General features: G+C 39.2%; 1 protein-coding gene across 2 annotated transcripts; it reads left to right on the plus strand.

Annotated features, from left to right (window-relative positions):
* The first annotated feature begins 1117 nt into the window (after nucleotides 1-1117).
* myrf (myelin regulatory factor) lies at nucleotides 1118-23637 on the plus strand. Of its 2 annotated transcripts, XM_032522228.1 has the most exons (27): nucleotides 1118-1762; nucleotides 11015-11105; nucleotides 11300-11584; nucleotides 12111-12172; nucleotides 12933-13155; nucleotides 13268-13368; nucleotides 13530-13644; nucleotides 14522-14717; nucleotides 14810-14886; nucleotides 14979-15089; nucleotides 15186-15291; nucleotides 17305-17505; nucleotides 17756-17864; nucleotides 18075-18184; nucleotides 18267-18427; nucleotides 18537-18609; nucleotides 18829-18911; nucleotides 19017-19085; nucleotides 19189-19272; nucleotides 19487-19558; nucleotides 19667-19740; nucleotides 19821-20051; nucleotides 20229-20322; nucleotides 20744-20806; nucleotides 21133-21238; nucleotides 21407-21481; nucleotides 21641-23637. In XM_032522228.1, exons 1-27 carry the CDS (start codon nucleotides 1717-1719, stop codon nucleotides 21716-21718), a joined length of 3096 nt encoding a protein of 1031 aa, XP_032378119.1. In that variant the 5' UTR covers nucleotides 1118-1716; the 3' UTR covers nucleotides 21719-23637. The 2 variants fall into 2 exon arrangements, with proteins under 2 accessions (XP_032378119.1, XP_032378118.1); XM_032522227.1 differs by lacking the exons at nucleotides 19189-19272; nucleotides 19667-19740; nucleotides 19821-20051; ... (3 more) ...; nucleotides 21407-21481; nucleotides 21641-23637 and having other exon boundaries at nucleotides 1120-1762; nucleotides 15186-15276; nucleotides 19487-19586.

Consider the following 23637-nt stretch of genomic DNA (forward strand, 5'->3'; position numbering starts at 1 on the left):
CCTCTAAAACAATCTGCATAGTGTGGCTGAAAGAACGGAGGCGTTGTTTGGGTTGAATGGAGGAAAAGCAGAGGGGTGGAAGGGGTGGAGAGGGAGATGCTCCAGCTGTGGGGGAACAAGACAACACAACAGCATCTCACATGTGGGTGAAGAAGGGTGTGGGGGGTGGAGGGTGTCAAGGCTGTGGAGGCTGCACACAGTGGCATTGTTATGGTGGGGTGGGGGGGGGGGGGGGTGCAGCTGATATGGTTGAGAGAAATGGATCAATCCCTCAAATTCTCCCCCTGGGAAACCTTGACAGAAAACACTCCTGCTATGGTTGTTTAAGATGGAATTTGCACAGTTTTTTAAAAATCACTACACAACATACTGTAGATCACATTTTTTTAACCTGTTAGTTTAGGGAAAGAGAAAATATATATTTTTAAATTATTTTTAAGAACCATGAATCAGGTAGTGTTAAAACGGATCTTTGATCACGTGTGTCCAAAGCATCCAGACCTGACCTATAAGGGCATGCTGTTTTTTATTAAGTTAAAGTTTTTTCATAAATGTTAAGCAAAGTCACGTCAATTTGTTTTTTTTTTAAATCAGTCAGAAGGCTTTAAAAATCAGTTTAACACCCTAGTCTCTATTGGAATACCAGTTCAAACTCAATACACAAATACCTAAGAGAAAATAAGGGAGAAACCTCAGGAGGAGGAGCAACAGAGGAGGGATCCCTCTTCTGGGCAAAAGGAAAAATATATTTGTTTGAAAAATCAAGCCATTTGTCTCATCCATGTGGGGCTGCAATTTACAATTATTTAAATTATGGATTATATTATGGATTGCTGATCATTAAAAACGCCCATCAAAGAGCCCAAGGGGATGTTTTCAAATTTAATTTAAGCCTACTAACGAACAGCCAGCAAAGTTCAGGCATTCGTGCTTGTTTGATTATCAATAGTTGCTGATTCATTTTCTTTAGATGACCAATCAATCGACAAATTATTCGCAACTCTTTATACGAGGGGTTTATATTAGGTAAATGACATTGTTTAAAAAGAAAATGTAAGATAACTTTAAAACAATTGTGGAGTCTCACAGAGACACACGCGTCCTAAAATTCATTTTTTTGGTCCGGGGATATTTGCAGCAGCCTGGCGCACATCCCTCACCTGCCTCAGCTCCTCTCCTCCGAGTCTGTGCTGCACACATCCTGTTTGAGAGGGAGAGGCGAAGGAGGTAGAGAACCAACAGAACAGACTTCTTAGTCAAATTTAGTCAACTTTTATAAACATTTGTATTTTATTTTGAAACACTTTCCTGTCGATTTTTCCACAGACTGATGGTATTTTTTTTTAAAGATGTATTTCGACCCTACTTGTGGGAGCTGAAATGAAGGTGCGCCTGAACGCAACATTTTTAACGTTGTTCATATAGCCTGCGGATTTTTGTTGGCACCTTAATTAAGTCTATAGTTTTAAAGTTGTAGCCTACCTTAACGTCATTGGAGGCGTTTGGCTGAAGGACGTCAATCCAGTGCCAAGTTGTTGAACAGGAGAAAGAAGTTCTCCGCTTGAAGTGTTGGATTTATGTGAACTAAAACAAGAAGTCGTCACTAAGAAAATAATCTGGAGTCCGTGATGTGCGTTTGAAAGTTTCCCCGATCCGAATTAATTTCGTTCGGACAGGGGGGGACTTTAATGGATTTTTTATGTGGGACCCGCTAGGATGGACGTGGTAGATGAAACAGAAGCGTTACAGAGATTTTTTGAAGGTAAGAATGTCTGATTATGACATATATTTACCAATACAATTCGGTATTAAAACTCATTGTAGACTACAGAACATAAATAGTAGCCAGGAGCGGAAAAGATGACTTTTACAATCACTTTGACATTAGGCTATTTGTTTTAGTGACGAAGAACAAAACTAAATGTGTTGAAGTGTAAGCTCTTGTCAAATCTAGTTTTACCTGGTTGTGGGCCTACTAATATTGTAGCCTATAGTTTAACTTCAGTGTCACAAAGCTATTCTGACGCACACATGGCAGGTGGTTAACATCACAGTAAGAGCTGTTTCCCAAATAGCCTACAATGTGCAGTGCACTTGGTTTTCACCTTTCCTGTTCCTCTTAAAAACTAAAAATGTAAGAAGTCAGGAGGTTTAACGGGTGCAGGGAGCAAAAGTGCTGGTGATGGGTAACAGATCAAGTTAAAGGGAGATTTCTAAAAAATAAAAACGAGGTGGAGGAGGGTGGGGTTGAGAGTTGGAAGGGTGTAGGAATTTAAGTCAAGATAAATGGTGTGTTTTGCAAGGGTGCTGTGGCACGATGTGTGTATTGGAGGCAGACATGAGCAATGTGATTTCAACCGGTGATGTAATGTGGCTCATCAAAAGGCAAACGACCATGAATAGATCCAAAATTAGTTCAGAAAAGCACCAATTTATAAGTATGCCCCTTAAAATCATCTTGATGAAGATTCAATATCATATACTATAACTTTAATTAATAAGTTAAATAAACTTTTTTCAACATGTTCAAAAATAGTTTTTTGGCTTGTCCTGTATTACATTCCTAATTTACCAACCCCTTTTCTCATAGCCTACATCTTGGGTGTGTGTGTTGACTTACACATTGATATTGACTGAATTGCGTTCATTTACTCTGTAACAATTTGAGAATAATAATCCCTTTCTGAATTTATTTCTGCAATTATTTTCAAAAATCACAAGCAAGACAATTACATTTTGTCACATTTGTGTAAAGAGTTTTTAACTATGCTCTGTGACTTTCAGCTTGCCACAAAATTCATGTCTTCTTTTTTTTTTTTTCAAGAAACTTAATGTCAAATGTTCCAGAAGTCAAGTGCACATAAAACATATTGTGGTTTATGTATAATAAGTTATCTGTAGAGTGACTTAACACTTGATTATAGTATACACAGAATGTTGACTTAAATATACACAGCCATCCATGACTGTCAAAGGTTCCTTGCCAGTCTGACAGGAATTTAGTGTGTTTACATTCTTGCTTTGGGAGTAAAAGAGATGTTCTTACTTTGGCTTTATTTCAGCCACTTTTAGCTTAGACTAAAATGTCATCTTGTCCATGAGAAGTATACGTGGAAGTGCCATCTCAGATGCTTATTTTCTGATTTAACTTGTTTGTTTTTCTTAACTAACACTAGTGATATCAAACTCCTAATTATATCTCTCTCAGATCTCGGAATCAGGCCCTTTGGTAATCAACCTTGAATTTAAATTGGTGACAGAAAGTAACATCAATAAGCCTTCAATTTGATATATTAGATAATTAGTGTCCATGTTCATCTTGCCCTTTATCTGAAAGAGACACGCAGTTATACAGAAGCGTACACACACACACACACACACACACACACACACGCACACGCACACACACACACACACACACACACACACACACACACACACACCACACACTATAATGGATTCTGGCACTGGTAAACTGTGTTTTAATAGGATTAGTGAAATATGTATACATTCACACTAATGCACAGTGTACATTCCTGGCATTGCCCTGGTGACTGTTTAAACACAATGAGGTGAGACTGGTGTTTCTCCTCGAGTATTTGGCCTTCCCCAGGCGCTCTCTCTCTCTCTCTCTGATTCCATTAGAGTGACAGTGAGCAGACAGGGTGAGGAGGTGAGATAGTGCAGACTCAGGATGGAGAGAGACTGGCCTGTTGAGAGAAACCCAGTTAAACCCCCAACCTCCCCCAAAACTTGACCTTCTCCTCTCTGACTCACTTTAGACAACAAACAGTCGCTCAGTCGTAGAACCATGTTTGCACATAAAAGGACCATGACATTTATAGATGTTGTGTTATGTTACTTCAAGTAATGCCCCATCCTAAGTCAACCAAACACTTGATTAAACGATGACCCACGCGGCCTGTGCTACATTTTCAGCATGTCCTGAAGACCAAACGCATTGGAATTGAAACATTCATGTACAAGGTTTTGAAGATTATGTATGCAGCCAAATAGTTTTTGCCTCTGCAATAAATGTGGAGCCGGTTGACATTTGACTGCTTTACAGTACATGAACTAGAATAAGCACCGATAGCCACGGTAGCAGCTCTGTAAGGCTGTACTTACTGTATGCACAGCAGAGCTTTGAGTTAAATGCTAACATTAGAAATAGGGTTGCAACTAACAATTATTTTCCCTTTAAATGAATCTGCTAATAATTTTCTTGATTTATTTTTTAGTTTATAACAGTTCCCTCCACTGAAACTTTCAAATGTCTTGTTTTGTCCAACCAACAGTCCAATACCCAAAGATATGCAGGTCACAACCACATAAGACAAAGACACCTCATCACAAATGAGAAACTCGAACTGATTTATTTTGGCAGCTTTGCTACAAAAAAATACTCTTGATAATTATTAAAATAGTTGCGGATTAATTTCCTGAACATCAGTTAATGGATTGATCAATCCATTGTTTTAGCTGTAGTCAGGATGCTAACATGCTCACAATGGTAATGCTAATCATGCTTTAGTTTCTGTTTATCATGTTCAACATCTTAGCTTAGAATGTTAGCATAATGACATTTTCTAATTTAGAACAAAAGAAACTACAGTTGAGGCTGAGCAAATGTAATTCATACGTAATTAACATAAAACTAAAGTCTTGGACAAAGTAATGACTTGATGGTGGCGCTAGATGTCAATTGCCACCGAAGCTGTTACAATTCGTCGGGATGTAGGCATAAATGTCTGTACCAATTTTCATGGCAATTCATTTAATAGCCTCAGAAACATTTTACCTCAACATTGGCACTAGATGGAAACATCAAGGAATCAACTAAGACAGTAGGATTCACCCTCTGGGGAACATGAATATCTGTACAAAATGTCATGGCAATCCATCCAATAGTTACGTAGTTAAAATAGTCATTGGGTTGGAAATGGGGACCTGAGTTCACTGAGGGATTTGCAGCCTTTAATAGTGCAAACAGACTAACGTTGTTGCTTGTCATAATGAACAAAGGCATTATGTAAATGTATATACAGTCCATCTAGAACAGTTCAACAATTGTCATTGAATAACTGGGTGAAGAGGATTCCAAACATTTTGGATAATGGATCCAAGAGTGGAAATTGAACCCTGTTTTATTTGTTAAGGTACGTCATTCTCGGGGCGACGGTGGTGAACAGCACTGTCCACAGAACATACAGCTGCTGCTAATGTGGCAGAAAAGCTATATTTTGAAAATGAGCAATATCCTTTCCTAACCATCTGAGTCTGAATGTGAATTATTCACCTTCTTGCTCCATATTGCCCTTAAACGATGAACTCATCAAACATGTTACTATATCAAAATTCCTATTAAGTCCCGCTGTACTCCCACAGTAGTAGTTATATATCATGGATGGGAAGGCCGTCGTCCTTCTTGGAAAACCTGTGTGAAACAGAGCGAAGTTTGGACGTTTTTAATGGTTTAAGGTTTAGCAATTAATTGCAGTTAGAGGAATGTATTGTTTTTGAGCAGCCAGGCTTACAGTGCTTACAAGTAGGTTTTATTTTTCATTGTTGTGCCTCACTCCCATCAGTGCTGACTGCCAACTGAGTAATCCTCAGCCGGTGCATGTTGTTTGTGGTTGAACTGGACTTCAGGAGATGCATTCTTATTTTTATGTGTGTTCATGTGTGTATCTGTTATAACTTAAAGAAAGGTTGTTATAGGGAAAAAACTTGGACTGCAGTATTAGAGTGCAAGAGGGTTTGTCTGCGTCCTGAATGTCATCCTGTGGTATACGGTTTAAAAAACAGTTATTTATTCATCTACATGACTGAATTCTAAATTCTGAACATTATCATATACTAATCTTCTTCTTCTTCTTCTTTTCTTCTTCTTCTCTTCTTCTTCTTCTTCTTCATGTTACTCTACATCTTCTTTAGATTCTGTTACCTCCTCTGTGTATTCTTCATCTTCTTGCATCTTCTCTCTCTCGCTGTGCTCTGTAATTCTGTGTAGTGCTGGCCCTCAAACTCAGTGTCGCAGTGTTTTGTGTTTTTTTTCCAGCCTTCCTCCGTGTCCCGGCCACGGCCTTGTCACTCCTATAATCTCCTGAGCCAGGTCCATCGGTGCGACCAGTGCTTGTGTGCGACTAGGGCTGTGTGTGGTAGCCTGGTACAGCCCTTTCTCATGACTGAGGAATAATCCTCATTACACTCTCCGAGCCTTTCTCACACACACTCGCACACATATGCTTTTACACATAGGCATGCACGCCAGACCACACACACACACACACACACACACACACACACACACACACACACACACACATTTGTAACTCTGATCTGCAACTCTCAGGTCTACAGAAGAAAGTCTTTCAGCCCGAGTAGGGAAACATGTGAAAAATTAGAGAGGAATTGTTCTTCTCATCTTCTGTTTCAGGTGCTTTCATCTCAAGGACATCAACATGCTTTGGCTACGCGCAGGTACTCTGCCGCTCTGTCCGCTCTGCTTCTCTTTAGCTGTGATTTATTAGTCCCTACCTGAGGAGCGGCTTTGTGTTTGTATTCACTTCTTAATTAATATCTGTGTCATAGTGATGCTTTTCACTCTTTTACCAGTTTAACCCTGTCTTGTAAACAAATTGAGACGGTCTATAACTCTATGTCAGAGCTGTCTAACACTTTCTAGTGTAGATTTGACACATTTCTTTTTTTTTTTTAACTGTTTTTGTCTGTATGTCTGTTAAATTGTACATTGGAGCCACAGTCCCTGTATTCATAGACTGTGCAGCATCTTGTAGAACAAGTGATAGATTGCTTGTGTACATTCATCATATTGGCATTAATGAGATCTGACAGGTTTTTTTTTTTTTGCAGATTTTTGTGAAAATAAAAATCCATAAGTGCATTAAGATGTAGGACTAATAGCACCTGATAATTTATTGTAGATATCTAGCTGTCATATAAAACGTTAAATAATTCGATACAAACAGCTGTTTTAATGTTAGTTGTAAAGCTTTTTAAATAGCTTTTATTTTTATTGAATCAGTATGTAATTTGATGTTAAATATCTTAGAAAGTGTGTTCACTGTCTGTACAATATTTGCATATACGGTATGTGCAGCCAAGTTCATTCTGGTCTAGCTGTTGGTAATCAGATGGACTTTGTTCCTCCTCTGAAAGTGTTTAATTATTAACACACATGTAAGCATTTACAAATCTCATTTGGACGCAAAACATCTTTAAGTTTTGTTTAGCTTTAATGTTCCTTCAAATGAATTATCTTGCATGTCTGTGGTCTTAGTAATAGCTTACACAACTCTACAGGAAGATAATCAAGTTATATGCTACTATTTTTAACAGAAGATTGTAAGGAAAAGCTGTTAATTTGATTGAATGATATAAGGCAAATCATGTTTAATGGGTACTCGAACACTTGGTCCTCTGTTTGTGTTCATTTTAGATTATTACTGCTGACAACCCAGGCATTGAAATGGTGGCATAAACACACATACACAAACAAACAAACACACACATGCACGCGTATGCCTACAGACATACACACACACACACACTCGCCTCTCAGCCCGTAATCTCTCAAAAGGCCAGTCTGTATCGAAGTTGGACTGACAATCATTTCACTGTTCCTTGTTAAACACAGCTGGACAGAGAAAACATAGAGGGCGGGGGCATTTACACATCCAGTTCACAGCAATTCAAACTTAACTGATTCAGTAATTCAGAGGTTACGGTTACTTAATTTATCTTTCTATTATTCTTTACCCACACAAGAATAGCATTTAATGACAGCCTTTCCCATAACTTTACTACAATCCTTACAAGTGGCAAAAACTCTCTTGTTTGATTTGTTGATTGTTACAATGGTGAAAGTATCTTCAAGAGGCACCAAACGTACTGTATCTGTTAGCGAACATGTTCATCAGCAGAAAAGTTATGAGAAACTTAGAAAAAAATGCTATCTTTATGCCTTGCCTTTGTAGGTTTGTTAGGCTTTGGATTTTTATATATATAATTTTATTTTTTAAACACTTCTTACCAAAGATTTCACTGTCTATTCTGAAATATATCCACCGTTTTGTTACCTCGTTTTAGTGTAAAATTTGCCACCACACAGTGATCAACTTACCTGACTTTGCTTTTTACAGTTCAGTAGTTAATTATATAACTTTATTAAATTATATGCAGTGACATGCCCTACACATTGGAGTTCATGCAGGTGGATAAATGAGACTACAACTAACAATTACCATTGATTTTTGTGCTTCATTGTGCAACTACAATATAGTCTTAACACTTTTTGCAAACAGATAACTACAATGTATTCTTATCTGTATGCAGAAAGTGTTAACCGTTAAGTTTAAATGCTACGGTTGTCCCACTGGAAAGTAATTTAGAGAAATATTTAAAGGTTTAACATTGGCATCTGAAAAATGTATTTTCTCATGCGCCAATCTTTGAAAGGTTCAGTGCAATTGAAGTGGCCGTAAACAATATTTTGTGCTATGACAATGTATCAAATTTCAACGTGAAAATGATGTGACAATGTGAAAGAGGTCACTTGATGAAGGGGCGATTGCTGAAAATTATCAGTCAAATCTTCAGCTCCCCTCGAGATAGGTATGGACAACTTTCCATAAGTTAATCTCTCAATGCAAATCAAACCAGCTATCAAGCTAACTGAAATAAAACCATGCCAATCTCTAGGTATGGTGAAGGGTATGTGATGATAGGGTTTTTTTTTATTTCCAAAGGCCAAGGTAACTTTGTCAGGATGCATAGTATCCTGGATCCATGAAATAACTTGCTTTTGAAAATAAAAAATGTGCCGGCCTCTATGGGAATTTAACATTTAACAGTTGAAAGTGTCCTTAAAAGGTCGGATTTTCCAAAACATTTTGAATTAAAGCATTAACATCACTTTCCAAAAGATGTTTTTTCATTCCTCTTTTTAATCAACTTTAGCATTTGTATGTAAACTTATTCTAGCCCCTGTATGTATATAGTTCATAGCAAAACATTATTATACATAATAGTAGTATATAAAATAGTATAAAATTGTTGATTATACACAACTGGGTTTTGGTAGAGGACTTGATTTTTGATCAGGGTCTTGAAATACTACTCTTGACTTCAACTTAACTGCGCTCGTTCTTGAACTTCTCATGGACACTTTATTACAGCCCTGTTTCATTTACTCTTCTCAGTCTTTCTTGTAGGGGTTTCCCTCTACCATTCCATCCTTGGACATCAAACTTTTATTCTGTCTTTCTTGCCCCTGCTCTCGTCAAGCTCCATCTATCTACCCTCCCCTCTCCCTCCATCCCTCTCTTTTTCGTTATCAGGCCTGCCAGCTTAAATTTACCGCCTATTTGGGTGGGGTGCACATCTGGATCTTATTTAAGGGGAACCATACTGCTTTTCTCCCCTTGCACTGGCACGTATTAAGAGACATTAACCATCTGTTTCTATCCAGCCAAGAAAATTAGTCAGTATAAACACAGTTTTCTCCAAAAACATGGTAACATGACAATTATAATAGTAAACAATATACTATGGGGTGTTCTTGATTTAATTGGTTGGAGACAAGTGGTTTGGTTTGTGGGTTTAGTAACTGAAGGTTGTAAGATGTTCATGCTTCAGCTCTGCACTTCGATGGGATGAAGCATATATTATTCATGAGATAAATCATTTGTGGTGAACGGCAATGTGTGGCGAGGGTAAGAAGAGAAACTGTGACTATAAAACTAATAAGTGACATTTTTGTTGGGGTTCTGATGAAAAGTGAAGTGGAAGATAGAAAAGAGGGAAGAGATTTTTTTCCAATGGTAACACAAAAATTCCTTGCATTCCCAACTGAGTAGCTGCTTAATCTATCAGAGAAAGTGTGTGTGTGTGTGTGTGTGTTGTGTGTGTGGTGTGTGTGTGTGTGTGTGTGTGGTGTGTGTGTGTGTGTGTGTGAGAGAGGGAGACTGGGGTTGCCTGCCCACCCACTATATACCAGGTCCTTACCCTCTGCTTCACCCCCTCCGTCCTGCTCCCCCTCTCCTCTATCATACGCACTCTGTTTCCAGCATCTACAGTGTGGGACAACTAGTGACAGCTTTAAAGAAAATGCATCACTTTCACTCATGTAACATTTGATTTTAATGCCCTGGGTGCAATGGAGGAGGCTGGTTTATACAAAAAAAGTCCTTTAATCTATTCTAAATATATGCATAAGTGAGTGCTTGTTCTGCATGTTGGAGTTTTAAAGATTAAGTGGGGTCATGTGTTTGGGATTTGTGAGGCTTTGGCTATCAAAGGGTGAAAATGACCCTGGGGTGAAGTAAAGGGAGCATTAGGAATCATGAAATTACTAATATATATATTTTATAAAAGTATTTTAAAACATGGCACACACAATGGGATAAAGCAAAATCTTTATCATAGATTTCAATTGTAGTGAACATAGAAAATGGGGACTATACAATCTAGTTTAGTAACACGGTTAGTAAGTTAATTTTTAAATTCTAGTTGATTATTACTGTGATTCTTTTTTTTTAATGGGGAAAGGCAGCTGAGGTACAAAATAGAAACCATCAACTGGAAGGATTCTAGACTTCATGTATAAGCAATTAGAGGCACTGAATCATCAGTATGTGATCTGTAATATTGACTAACACATATTTAGATTGTTGGTCACTCCTGTTACATTAATCTTTAAATTCTCAGAAAGCAGAGCTCTTCTTTTTTTGTGTTCTTGATTGTGTTCAGCAAAAGGTTGTGAATTTTCCTAATAAAAATGCATTGATACATTGTAATCAGGAGTATGCAAAAATAGCTATAAATGATAATGAGTTAAAATATCTTATTAGATAGATAGATAGATTCCTACAACATTGTGTTAAAACTAGAGCTAGTGTGGCAGTGTGTGGAGTTGCTGAAAGATTCACATTGCTAATTCCCAGATGCTCTCCATCTCCCCTCTGTGTTCCCCACCCTCCCTTCACCACAGGTCATGATATTATCAGTTCTCTGGAGCCAGCCAACATCGACACAAGTATCCTGGAAGAGTACATCAGCAAGGAGGACGATAGCACTGACATGTCAGTAGGGACTCTAAACCAACCCAGCAATGTCAAAACAACATACACCAACCAAATCAGATCATGTCGTTACAAAGGAATTTGTTTTTTTCTGATAAGGCTAATCCCTTTCTTCTTCTTCTTCTTCTTCTTCTTCTTCTTCTTCTTCTTCTTCTTCTTCTTCTTCTTCTTCTTCTTCTTCTTCTTTCTCTCAGCTGTTTCTCAGAGGTCCACAGCACCCCAGGACCAAATTACTCATCTCCCCAGGCAGGAGTGTCCTCCTCTGGGGGGTTGGTGTGTGGTGTGAGCCCCCCTATTCCACTGCGCCAAGGAGCCCCTCCGCCTGGGCCTCCTAACTGTCAGAACGCCTACCCCCCAGGTCCATCCCTGGGCCTCCGACACAACTACCTCTGCCTGGGACAGCAGCAGCAACACCAGCAGCAGCCACAACAGCAGCAGGCTCACATCAAGCCAGAGCACAGGGGCCACTACGCTCCAGGGTAAGCACAATACCAAGGAGGTGGATGAGTAGAGGTATAAGTAGGATAAAGTATAGCACAAGCTGATACTTAGGAATGTTCAAGAAATGTTGAAGATGCTGAAACACTCAAATTTTAAACATGAAATAAAGCAGAAGTGGCAGCAGATGAAGCAGTATATTTTTGGAAGCATGCAACAATAAACACAAAACACTACTACAGGCGCATTATGCAATCAATACATGCTACATTTGTACAAATAAAAAACTAGCTGCTCAAGAGGGGGAGGGAGACTGATAACAGAGAAAGAGTCAAATTACATCCTGCAAAGAAGTCCTGACGCACACAATCCTGTGTAAAGAACCTCTACACACTCTGTTCCCAAAAGAGAGTTTCTCCCTCACATATAATGGCAGTTTAGAAAAAAGAACAATATAAAAGGGAAGGCTTCCCAACTTCAAGGATGGTATTTTAATTTTTATGATTTAAAAGTCAAACATTAGTGTTTTTGTGAATGTAACATCTACTGCCTTCTGTTTTTTTTCAGGACACTACCTGAGTCCCCCCCAGACTCCAGCTCAGAGCCGTACTCTCCACAGCAGGTGAATGGTAAGTAACACATCTTTTTCCTCTCCCTGCAAAAATGTGTATATAGAATTTGACAAAGAGCACACTAAAGTAGAACATATAACAAACATGGTGCTTTAATCTGTAGACTGCACTTGACACAGAGTCAGAGAAAGCCACTGTATTCAAGTATTCAAGGTGTATGTGGGTCACGGTCAAATCAATATCTGTTACTCATCACATTGTTGTATTTAAACGGAGCATTAAGACAAAAAGAAGTTCATGTGCAATCCAATCAATATATTGAATACCGCGTGCATATGTCATTTATTAATCAGGAGTTTACATAATTTGTTCTGAAAATTGATTTTATCAACTGAAATAAACACATTTGAACTCAGCTTTACAAGTTTTCATTTCAAGTGTTTCCACAAAGAATGAGCCAGCATATGTTTGACCTGTTTCAACACACAAGTTGAACAACAACAGTACTCAAAGTCATATGTACTTCTATACACTCACACACCTCCATTGGTCTTGCTTGTTGGTGAGAAGGTGTGGAACAGTGTTATCTGATGGGCATCCCTCCAGTTCACCAGAAAGAAACAATGGAAATACCTTTAGCTAAGGTTAGAGGGAAGTAGAATAAAATGCAGTCTGAAATGCAGAATGGACAGATCAGTCTTGAGAAGAAAAAGCTGCATTCTGTGTGTGATCAAATGTACCATATAGTATAGTATAGTATAGTATGCATAATCATGTAGACGTTGTTGTTGTTATTATTCACCGTTGTGTCTTTTAGATCCTCACATGATCCGGACCATGACACCAGAGAACATGTGTCACATGACTCCAACGCCACCCCTCCCACCACACGGGCACTATCCCAGCATGCATCGGGACATGTACCTGAAGCCTGAGTCAATGATATCACAGTATCCCATTGGTCCAGCCACAAGCGGAAGTGGAGACATGCAGCAAACTCAGATGCTCCATCAGCTACTGCAGCATCCACAGGGGCAGGAGTAAGTCATGATGATATACAGGAGAGAGGGAGGGAGGGTTGTGGTGTCCAGTTTATAAGGAGCAAAAGGAATGATGTGTGACTTTTGACTGTGTTTCCATCTTCTCACACAGCAGCATCCCTGTTCACCAGGCCAAGAAGAGGAAGCACTCTGACTCTCCCAACAGCACCCTCAATTCCCAAATCCTCACAGGTATCATCAAACAAGAACCAGGTAGGCAGGCATCTTTCTTCTCTTCCTCACAAACTCTACCTCATGCTCACCTGCTCTTACCTACCCTTTAACTCTTGCACAGATAATGACTTTTACAGAACAGTTGCGGACATTCATTGCATTTTTCTGTCTTGCTTTAATTGCTGATCTGTTTGTCACAGGATTAATGCAGGATTCAGACAACTCCTACCTGGACCCAAACTATCAGTGCATTAAGTGGCAGCCTCACCAGCAGAACAAGTGGACACCACTGTATGACGCAAACTGCAAAGAGCTGTGGGTGGAATTTATTTTGGCATGTCTGTACATCTTGAAGTCTTTATTTTGTGAAGAAAAGGCTGAAAGCACTCTGCAGAGCCCAATATTAAAGAAGTTATAATTGTTTAAATGGATAATTCAAAGTATATAGCGGGAGTGGCAATGGAATAGCAGGGTTGCAGAGGTCTACAAATTCCTCAGAGGTGAGCTTTGCGGGGGAGTTAACGAGTGCAGGGTTTCGGCTTAGGAAGACAACGTGAGGAGGGGGTAAAGGGAGAAATTAGTGTGCACCTACTTGTGCTTTTGCAATACCAAAATAGAAGAAAAAAAAGCTATGGATAGGGAGGAAGGCTGAAATGAACTCACAAGACCTTTCAGATATGTAATCAAAGCCATCTACTTGCCCATCACAACTTTTAGTTTATGGCACAGTGTGTTTTTGAGGGTTTTAAATTAGATTTATTAAGTCTATCAGACAATCCCAGTCCTCAGTGTCATAAAAGAATGGCAAAACTACTAAAGCCCGTTAGCCTATGCAGGGGTCTCTACCAATGAGGAGACTTTTTTTACATAAAAAATGGCTTGATTTTATGTCAGCATCACAAGAATATAATAGGGGTGTCAGTCACCATCTCCGTATTAGCTCAACACATACATTATAAAATGTTGCCCATTTCTTTACGAAATTACATATGTTACATTTTCTCTGTTCACATCTCTCTAAGGGCTTGGACCTAAAATAATGGTGGAGACCCCTGTAATACAGTCAAGAGTCTCCCCCTGGTGATAACAATGGCAAAACTCTGCAGTATGCAGCAGTTTTTCCACTTTTCTTACAAATATGAGCCTTCTATTCACATTATTCAAATGTCACAATCTCTTTCCCTGTCTTCAGTCCAATGCCAACCTACCGTGTTGATGCTGACAAGGGCTTCAACTTCTCCTTGGCTGATGATGCTTTTGTTTGCCAGAAGAAGAATCATTTCCAGGTCACAGTATACGTAGGCATGCTGGGAGATCCCAAGTACATCAAGACAAGTGATGGCCTGCAGCCCATTGACTGTTTCTATCTCAAACTCAACGGCGTAAAGGTTTGCAGAGGCACAATAGTGTACATGGCATCAACTTTGATAATTAACTCTACAGCATTAAGTATACATTTTATTTCTCTTTTCATTGACAGGTGGAGGCTGTCAATCAGTCTATCAGTGTGGAGCAGTCACAGTCTGACCGTAGCAAGAGACCTTTCAAGCCAGTGATGTGAGTAAGAACACTTTAATGGAAAGGTTCACGGAACAGTATACAGCTGTAAACATTTCTTTGAATAACACGTTGTGTTTTGTTTCTCCCAGGGTTACCCTGCCCTCAGAGCAGGTCACAAAGGTCACAGTGGGGAGGCTCCACTTCAGCGAGACCACTGCAAATAACATGAGGAAGAAGGGCAAGCCAAACCCTGACCAGAGGTGAACAACATGTCATCACATGTAAACATTTGATTCACTATGATCCCGTTATAGCTCCAGTAGTCAAATCTACTCCTGATGTTTTTGTCCTCACAGGTATTTTATGCTGGTGGTGGCGCTGCATGCTCAGTCCCACAGTCAGAGCTACACTGTGGCTGCCCAAGCATCCGAGAGGATCATCGTCAGGGTAACGTCTGGCCATGTCTGTCTACCTCCTACAACAATCATATCCCTTGTGAATGTGACACCTTTGGTCTACTTTACATAACTTTCTGCACTTCAACATCACTGTGTAGATCTCAACATCTTCTACAGTCTCTGTCTTTCCATTCCTTTTATCTATGTGGCTGTAATCCCCAGCACACTTATTATGCAATCTAATAGATGCAGTAAGCTGGGCTATGAAATACGTGTATCTTTAAAATGTCAGCTTTACATTATTTTCACTGCACAGCAAGGTCATTGTACATACCCCAGATGTCTAAAACATGTAATCATAGTGTTTAGTTAACTTGCATGAGCTTAAGAAGTATTAGAACTATTTGAAAGCTACACAATTGTTTACTTTTAGCTACATTGGTGAATCATTTTATTAACTCATAACATTTAAACACAGACTAAGCTATAAAGTTAGGCTTGCTTTAATGCAATAGTTCCACGTTTTGGGTAATACACCTTTCTTGTCTTATATCTGTATGATAATATGTGGCTGGAAGCAGATGCTGATTAGCTTAGCTTAGCATGAAGACTGAAAACGGGGAAACAGCTAGCCTGTCTTAGTCCAACAAAACAAAAACAACGAAATATGCTTACCAGCACCTCTAAAGCTTACAAAAACAAAAAAAGTGTAAAAACAATAACCTGTGTTTTGCAGGGGTTATGTGTTAGGGCCTTTCTTAAAAAATGTTGTGCCAAAGCCCAGTAATGTTTGGCCCTCATCCTCTGGGGCCCACTTATGCAGTTTTTCAGGTAAAGAAAGAATATTTGTTCATTAGGCCTATATTAAACATGTATTTATTTATTAACAGTTATAGATACACAGAAGTTAGAGATGCACTATAGCAGCCCAACGTTTGCCAGTATAGGCCACCATGGGGAGATGGCACAAACATCTGGACTAATCACAGCTGGCTTGGCAACCCAAAGGCATAAGTTTTGTTTCAAGATTTTGTGAGGAGACAATGTGGGGGGTCTGGGGGTCGTCCCATAGAAGATTTTAAGCATTGAACACTCATTTTACCGCATTCTGGTGAATTTTTACGCACCCATTTGTACCTTTTAATCCATTAATGCATGCTGGAAATGTGTTTATGTAAAGGCTCCCATGCATTCTGTATTGCTTTCAACTATTTATTCTGCTGTAGATCAACTTGTCTAATTTAATGTTATCTCTGCTGACCAACACCTGTAGGCATGATTTACGCTTCCCCCTTCTTTTAAATCTTTTTGGGGGAAGTAACCTCTTTATACAGTATGTACATTTGGGAGTTATTCATGTAAATGATCAATTTATTTTAAAGAATTTATAAACTCCTGGACTTTAGTAGCACACTTGTTTCAGAAAGGTTTCTGCTCATGGCAGAAATACATGGAGCATGAACGTGATACTTCTGCCGCAGCATGCCCATAGCAGAGTAAACTGTAAACTTTTACTGTAAACTGTAAAAGACTGTAAAAGACTGTAAAAGTCACTTCGCAGGAACTTATTGCGCACTTAAACTTTGAATTACTTACATTTAAAATTACATTCTTGGCTACAGTCAAAACATTCTAGGCCCTGGAAAAAAGGAACCTGGCGACACCAATGGAGTTGCCTAAATAGAAGGAGACACCTGCTTTATTCAACCCACAACATCTCTGTCTTTGGCGCAGCTCTGTCGGCAACAGTTATTTGATTTTTTTGTGGGGGGTCCTGCAGCACAACAGGCATTCCTGCGCGGGCAAGCAACATAGTTTGAGAAAGGCTGTGTTAGACTATTTCTTAACTGGGAGCTGTGCAGAGCACTGCCTGGAGTCTCTACGGGTTGTCTGGAAGACTGGTATTGATCTTCTAATTTAACTCTCAGCAAGAAAGCAAATAAGCATGTTTTTCAAAATGTCCAACTTTTCCTTAAAAAACATTGTAATTATTTGGATTTTTTTTTTTTTGGCATTTATTTTTAGAAACATCTAAAATACTGTTTGCCTGTGCACCTTCTCCTTTGTCTCTCTACAGGCATCCAACCCAGGCCAGTTTGAAAGCGACAGCGAGGTGCTGTGGCAGCGTGGCCAACTGCCAGACTCAGTCTACCACCACGGGAGAGTCGGCATCAACACCGACCGGCCGGATGAAGCACTTGTTGTCCATGGCAACCTGAAGGTCATGGGCTCTCTGGTACACCCGTCTGACATCAGGGCCAAAGAAAATGTCCAGGAGGTCAGGATGACACTCTGAATGTATATGGGCGTGTTTGTGCGTGTGTGTGCGTGTGTGTGTGTTTCAGTGTGTCATTGTGTGCCTCGTATGCTTGTCATCATGAATCATGTCATCCAAATGCATCCAAGTGCAATTGAACTCTGAGTTTTGTCTTTTCGTTGTTTTTGATTTAAGCATTTTTATCTGTAACAGGAACGTTATGTTTTCATACCATCTGCATGGACATCATTGTCATTCTGTCTGTGTGTAGGTCAACACCACAGACAATTTGAAACGGATTTCTCAGATGAGGCTTGTCCATTATCAATACAAGCCTGAGTTTGCTGCCACCGTGGGCATAGAGAACACTGCAGAGACTGGTAACAACTTCATGAATAACGAATTTCAATTATTGCATCAATCATCTCATTTCTTTGTACGCTGTAAATCATGTTGTCATCTTAATGTCTTAATATTTGATCTGTATTTTGCTCCATGTGCGTTGTTGTGCAAGTGTGTTATGTATCTGTATCTGCAATCATGCTTTCACTGCTGTTTTTCACTTCAGCACTTGTTATATTCTCCTGCAGGAGTGATCGCTCAAGAGGTTCAGCAAATCTTGCCTGAAGCAGTGAAGGAGGGCGGTGATGTGGTGTGCGCCAATGGAGAAACTATCCCCAACCTGTTAGTGGTCAACAAGGTAATGAAAGTAACACATAAACATACAGTGCACACAGACATCCCTTCCGTACACACTATCAGCTCTCCCTCTTATTTCAAAGGACCTTATCTTCATGGAGAACGTGGGAGCGGTGAAGGAGCTGTGTAAGCTCACAGACAACCTGGAGACTCGTATAGATGAACTGGAGCGCTGGAGCCGAAAACTGGCCAAGCTACGTCGTCTTGACAGCATGAAGAGCACCGTGAGTGGAAGTACTGTCAGGTGAGAGCAATGAGCAGAAGTCGCCTATATTTAAGCTTTAGGGTGTGTGTTAAAGAATCTTGTAAGATTAGAAAACAATTGATTATTTTTGTTTTTCTTACCCATGTAGCCAATCAGGGAGTTATTTCAGCAGAACAGGAAGTGGCCCACTCAGGAAGAAGACAGTCAAACCTGGGAGCAAGGTCTGTGGTGATAATTATGTACTTAAACTGTGTTATAAGTGAAAAGCAGGATTCTACACTTTTTGTATATATTGTTTATTTCATATTAATTTGTTTGTTTATGTATGCACCAATCACCGAGGCAAATGTCTTGTGTTACTCACCTTACTTGGCAATAAATCCTTTTCTGATTCTGATTCTGATTGCAACTTTAATATTATCTGTGTGTTGTTATTGCAGAATTCGGCTCCAGATCAAGGCTGCATCAGCCAGAGGTTCATGCAGGGAGCCATTCTGGCTCTGGTCATTGTCATGGCCTTCAGGTTAGACTAACCAAAATGTGTTTGGGGAGGGAAGTGGTAGGTAAACAAAAAAATCAGCTTCATCTGCGTGCAGTAGTGACATGATCTTTATTTGTTCCCAAACAGTGTCATTTCCATGTCCGTCCTTTATGTGTTAACTCTTCACCATAGAGGAGACGTCACAGAGAAAGATGGGTATGTGCTTTTGAGTGAAAGAGACGCTTAAGCTTTATAGTAAAAGAAATCAATCTCTCCTCCATTAATGTCTTTCTATATTATCTGTTCCTGCTTTCTGTAGCTATGCTCCTCCCTGTGTTTTCTACATCTCTTGGATGCCCATCTTCACTGCCACAGTAACTTTCTGTCCACCTGTCTGCCCATGGTACCTGCCTTTCTTGCTATTTCATTGTTTCATTTTCTGATCCACTCTTTCGGCCTTATCTTTGATTGCTTAGTTGGGTGTTTCCTTTTCCCTGTCTGAAAGGAGATTATGAGTCACATATCTTTACACCGTAAAAGTAATTGAGTTTGAAATGGATCATTATTTTACTGAAAGCATGCTCTTGACTTCCTGTACTGCCATCTGATTGGTGCAGGTCCAGAGCTGCACTGGGATCCTCACGTAGGAGTCCATATACCCCACTGTCCACCACCCCTGCACCAAGTGAGTGGAGTAACTGACCACCTGGCTAAGTTTGGTAGTTTTAAAAACCACAGAAACCAACAGGCTAACTCAGATCTGTCACCTTTCTCTCATTCTCTTACAAATACTGCAGCTTGTGTTCAACTACAGCCATAAGCAACCAATCAGCTATAGATTTGATATTGAATAACAACCAATCCACACCAGGTAAGTAAGCAAGAAATATGACATGTTTTCCTGCAGTGTATATTCTTCTTTGATGCAGGATAAAAATCTTCCTTTTCTAGATTTAGGCAGCCTGGTTCCCACACCAGGAACTATGATCAAAAAGGCCAAGTCCAGACCAATGGACAAGGATGGCCGCAATAGAAACCGTCTGAGTCACACCTCAGCACCTTTGTACTTTGCCAAGGCTAAAAGGCCTGCACCTACAGACCTGGACGGAGTGGGAGCTACCAACCGTCTGCCCCCAGGTCAGCCGTCAGTGCCACGCAGACAACGCAGCCTACACACAAAGGGTAAATCCACAAACACAGCCCAGACATGGCACTTTCTTCACACATATAATATGCAGTATACAAACACAGTTAAGCCATGTGTTTGACAACAGCAAACAAAGCTTATCTACATATTATTCAACAGAATTCTACAGTATGGGTACGGTGCTCATAGTGCAGCTTTTCTTATTTTTGCAGGAGGAAAGTCAGCTCCCTCTCTGACTAGTCTACATATCGTGGAGACAAACCAAGAGATCACAACACAAAGTTGTGCAACACCAGAAAGCTGCAGGTATATACTTAAAAGTTAGGATTGAGTTGACATTGTATAGATTGGTGACATATTTTTTTAAAAAAGCAACATAAAGTGTGCTAGTACGGAGACGGTCCACGAGCAGTCACAACAGCTTCAATGCCCCTTGGCAAGTCTGTGAACTCTACTGGAGGGATGAACACTATTTTTTCAAAAGATTTTCCCTAATTTGGTGTTTTTATGATGGTAGTGGAGAGTGCTATATTACTTCTCGGTCCAAAGCTTTCCAAAGGGGTTTAGTTGGGTTGAGATCTGGGGATTGTGAAGGCCATAGCATGTATTTCACATAATAATGATAAAAAGTCATCAAACCGGGCGCCGGGATAGCTCAGTTGCTACACAATTACAGTTTAAATTCAGGTCTTAATGCTGATGCTATTTATCTCTATGTTGACTCTAGCTATACGGTATCACTCCATGGAAAAAGAAATTCCTCCATCTCACAAATCACTTTGCACATGACGTGAGTATAGACACTACATACTATCTACATAACTGCATGCATGCAGTTGCAATGCTTACCTTTACAGGTCCATCATTTCCAAAGGTTTCCTGTCCTGAGCCATGCAATTTGTCAGTAATTACTTGTAAAATAGAGACTAGAGAAGAGGTTTTAATCGATACACGTCCAATTAATTATTTCCAATAATTGCTAAACTAGCTTACCAAGACTATTGTAGTCAGTGCACAGCGGTTCAGCTGATATAAACAAAGTAAAACCTGTGTGACTAAAATACAACATTTCAAGTGTAAGCCAAAGAGACAGCAAGCATATTTAATTCATCGCAGGTCCACGAACAGTGTGTGGGTACGACAATGTGGAGCCACCAAGGGACGTTTATGCCCCAACCACACAGAGACAGAACTCTATGGGGGACAGAGTACATCAACAAAGGTACATAATGAGAATCATGATCTATCATATAATCAAAACCTTTCCTTCTTTTTCATATTGTACCACTATAACTATGTTAAACTAGCAATATTATTATTATTATTATTATTATTATTATTCAAATGACTTACTTACTGACTCAATATATTCTGCATACTTTTTTCTAAGGGGACTCATCACCTTTGGTCAGTGTCCATGCTGTCCTTCCAGGACATCACCTATCACTTCCGTGTCTCCCTGTCTGTAAGTAAACTTGGCTTCTAAAATGAGAGTCTTTCAGATGCTGCGTGGTTCTTGTGTGTTGTTGATCTCAATTGTTATAGTACTTAGTTTAAAAATAGTTTAAATTAACACAATGATTGATTCCTACATGTTGTGTCTCCATGTGCTTTCCATTGACAGAGTGAGACGAGATGTGCCACAGGAGACACCTCATCATACTCTGACTACCATTTTATCTTTCAAAGCAGCTGTGTGTGAGAAGGAAGATGTGTCCCAGTGTTTTTACAATACACCACATTTGTGGTTTCATTTGTAAGATGTTATAGGATAGGATTTTGTCTTATTATTGTACGCTATTTTTAAAGATATTCCTACAAAACAAACTATATACCACTGTCCCTGTTACTGTTATCCTCCACATGGATATGCATTAGGACATCTCTTTTTGCTGTGATGACTGGAGTTTGAAACACTGTTTTTTTTCTGTCACTGAAATTGCTTTAAATCACAATTGACGACTGTGTTGTGTCACTGTTAACTGATCACAAAGTCCATACTTAATACAAGCCAGAATTACTTTTTAGCAAAATTCAAGTTTCTAAATGAAGTCCAGGCTGAGCTACAGTAAATGCAGCACGCATTTCTTTCTTTTTTTTAATACAAAGAATCTCTAAGTACGAGGAAATCACTGTCGACTAAAAGCAAAAACACTTTTTAATATTTTTATACACTGGAAAGAAGATCATTGGCCCTCTGCTGAAGGCCTCAGTGAATTGTTACAATTCTCACTGAAGATATACTGTACCTCAGTAGTGCACACTGGCAAAATCCTGCCCCCCCCCCCCGGGAGGCAGTCGACTTTCTCGTCATGCAGCATCTGACTAAACACTGTACAGAGAAGGTATTACTGTGCAGTATTGCTGTCTCAATTGTGACATTGAGTGAAACATAAAATTGTTACATTATTTCATGCATATGCATACTATGACACAGAAATTATTCTTGTTCCAAAAATGAAGGCATACAAGTCAAAATCATTTCAGCAGATTCACTGGAAGACATGCGATAAGACTGGTAAACAAAGTAAACAATTCACTGGAACTGAACATGCAGAAACACTGACAGCTCTTAGCATCTGATAGCGAATGCAACAAGTCCAACACTGACTTTATTTTAAGAAACACTGGAATAGCTTACACTGTAATTGCTAACCGGACAGAATGCTGGTAAGGCAATAAAAGGCATAAATCATTTCAGTTGCATGCCAAATCATTTCTTTAATATTATGGCCTACATCTCCGCTCAGAGGCAACTCAAATGCTGCTTCAGCTATGAAAATTCATTTTTAATGGCTCAGTCATAAAGCTGAGGAGGAGTTGCATTTATTTACGCACACTGCAGAGGTAAAATTAAACACTGGATAGTTTCATGTATTTCTCTGGATGTTTTGAATATTTTTCCTGTGCCTTTACAATTAAGAATATGTAGAAATAACACTTTGAGTATAACTGGATTGTATGTATGATGTTTTCTTCTATTATCTTTTCTTGTTTTAAAGCCATTCTCCACTTATTCTCCCCACCATGCTCTTGTTGCGTTTGTCAAAATTTGTTTTTCAATTCATATTCCATATGTGTCTGTATTCAGAAAGAAATAATACAATAGTGTATCTTTAATGTAAAATCAATATTAAATAGGAAAAACAGCCATCAGACAAACGTTTATTGAATTTATCATATTAAAAGAATACTGTAAAATGCTTTTGGTATTATGACTTCAGTGGGTAAAGTGTACTATTTTAGCTTATTTATAATGCACCAGCTAGCATAATGAAACCACTGTAGCACTTTTTGCACTGTATATATGAACTGCTTTAGCTCTATCCAATGCACCAGACTGTTTTCATAAACTCTACATTACATGTAACTGTATAGCTTCATTTTGTTACTACCAAGGCTCCTTTTATCATATGGTTTTTATAGTTGATATTTTTTGGGATTGTTGTATTATCAATAATATATTAATGTTTATGGAGCCAAGAATGATTGACACACACACGCCCACACACACACACACACACACACACACACACAGAGCAATACATTTCTAATTGTAGCACCATTTGTTAGGAGAAAATTCCATAACACTATAAAACTTGTTACTTAGTACTTTAATAT

This window comes from Etheostoma spectabile, chromosome 8 (genome assembly GCF_008692095.1).
Source record: "Etheostoma spectabile isolate EspeVRDwgs_2016 chromosome 8, UIUC_Espe_1.0, whole genome shotgun sequence".
NCBI lineage: Eukaryota > Metazoa > Chordata > Actinopteri > Perciformes > Percidae > Etheostoma > Etheostoma spectabile.

Bases quoted from the DNA above. Each gene is read 5' to 3' on its own strand.
- myrf (XM_032522228.1), top strand. From the start codon at position 1,717: ATGGACGTGGTAGATGAAACAGAAGCGTTACAGAGATTTTTTGAAG. The intron at 12,173-12,932 runs GTAAGTAACACA...TGTGTCTTTTAG, and splicing joins CTCTCCACAGCAGGTGAATG to ATCCTCACATGATCCGGACC. The intron at 20,323-20,743 runs GTATATACTTAA...TGTTGACTCTAG, and splicing joins GCAACACCAGAAAGCTGCAG to CTATACGGTATCACTCCATG.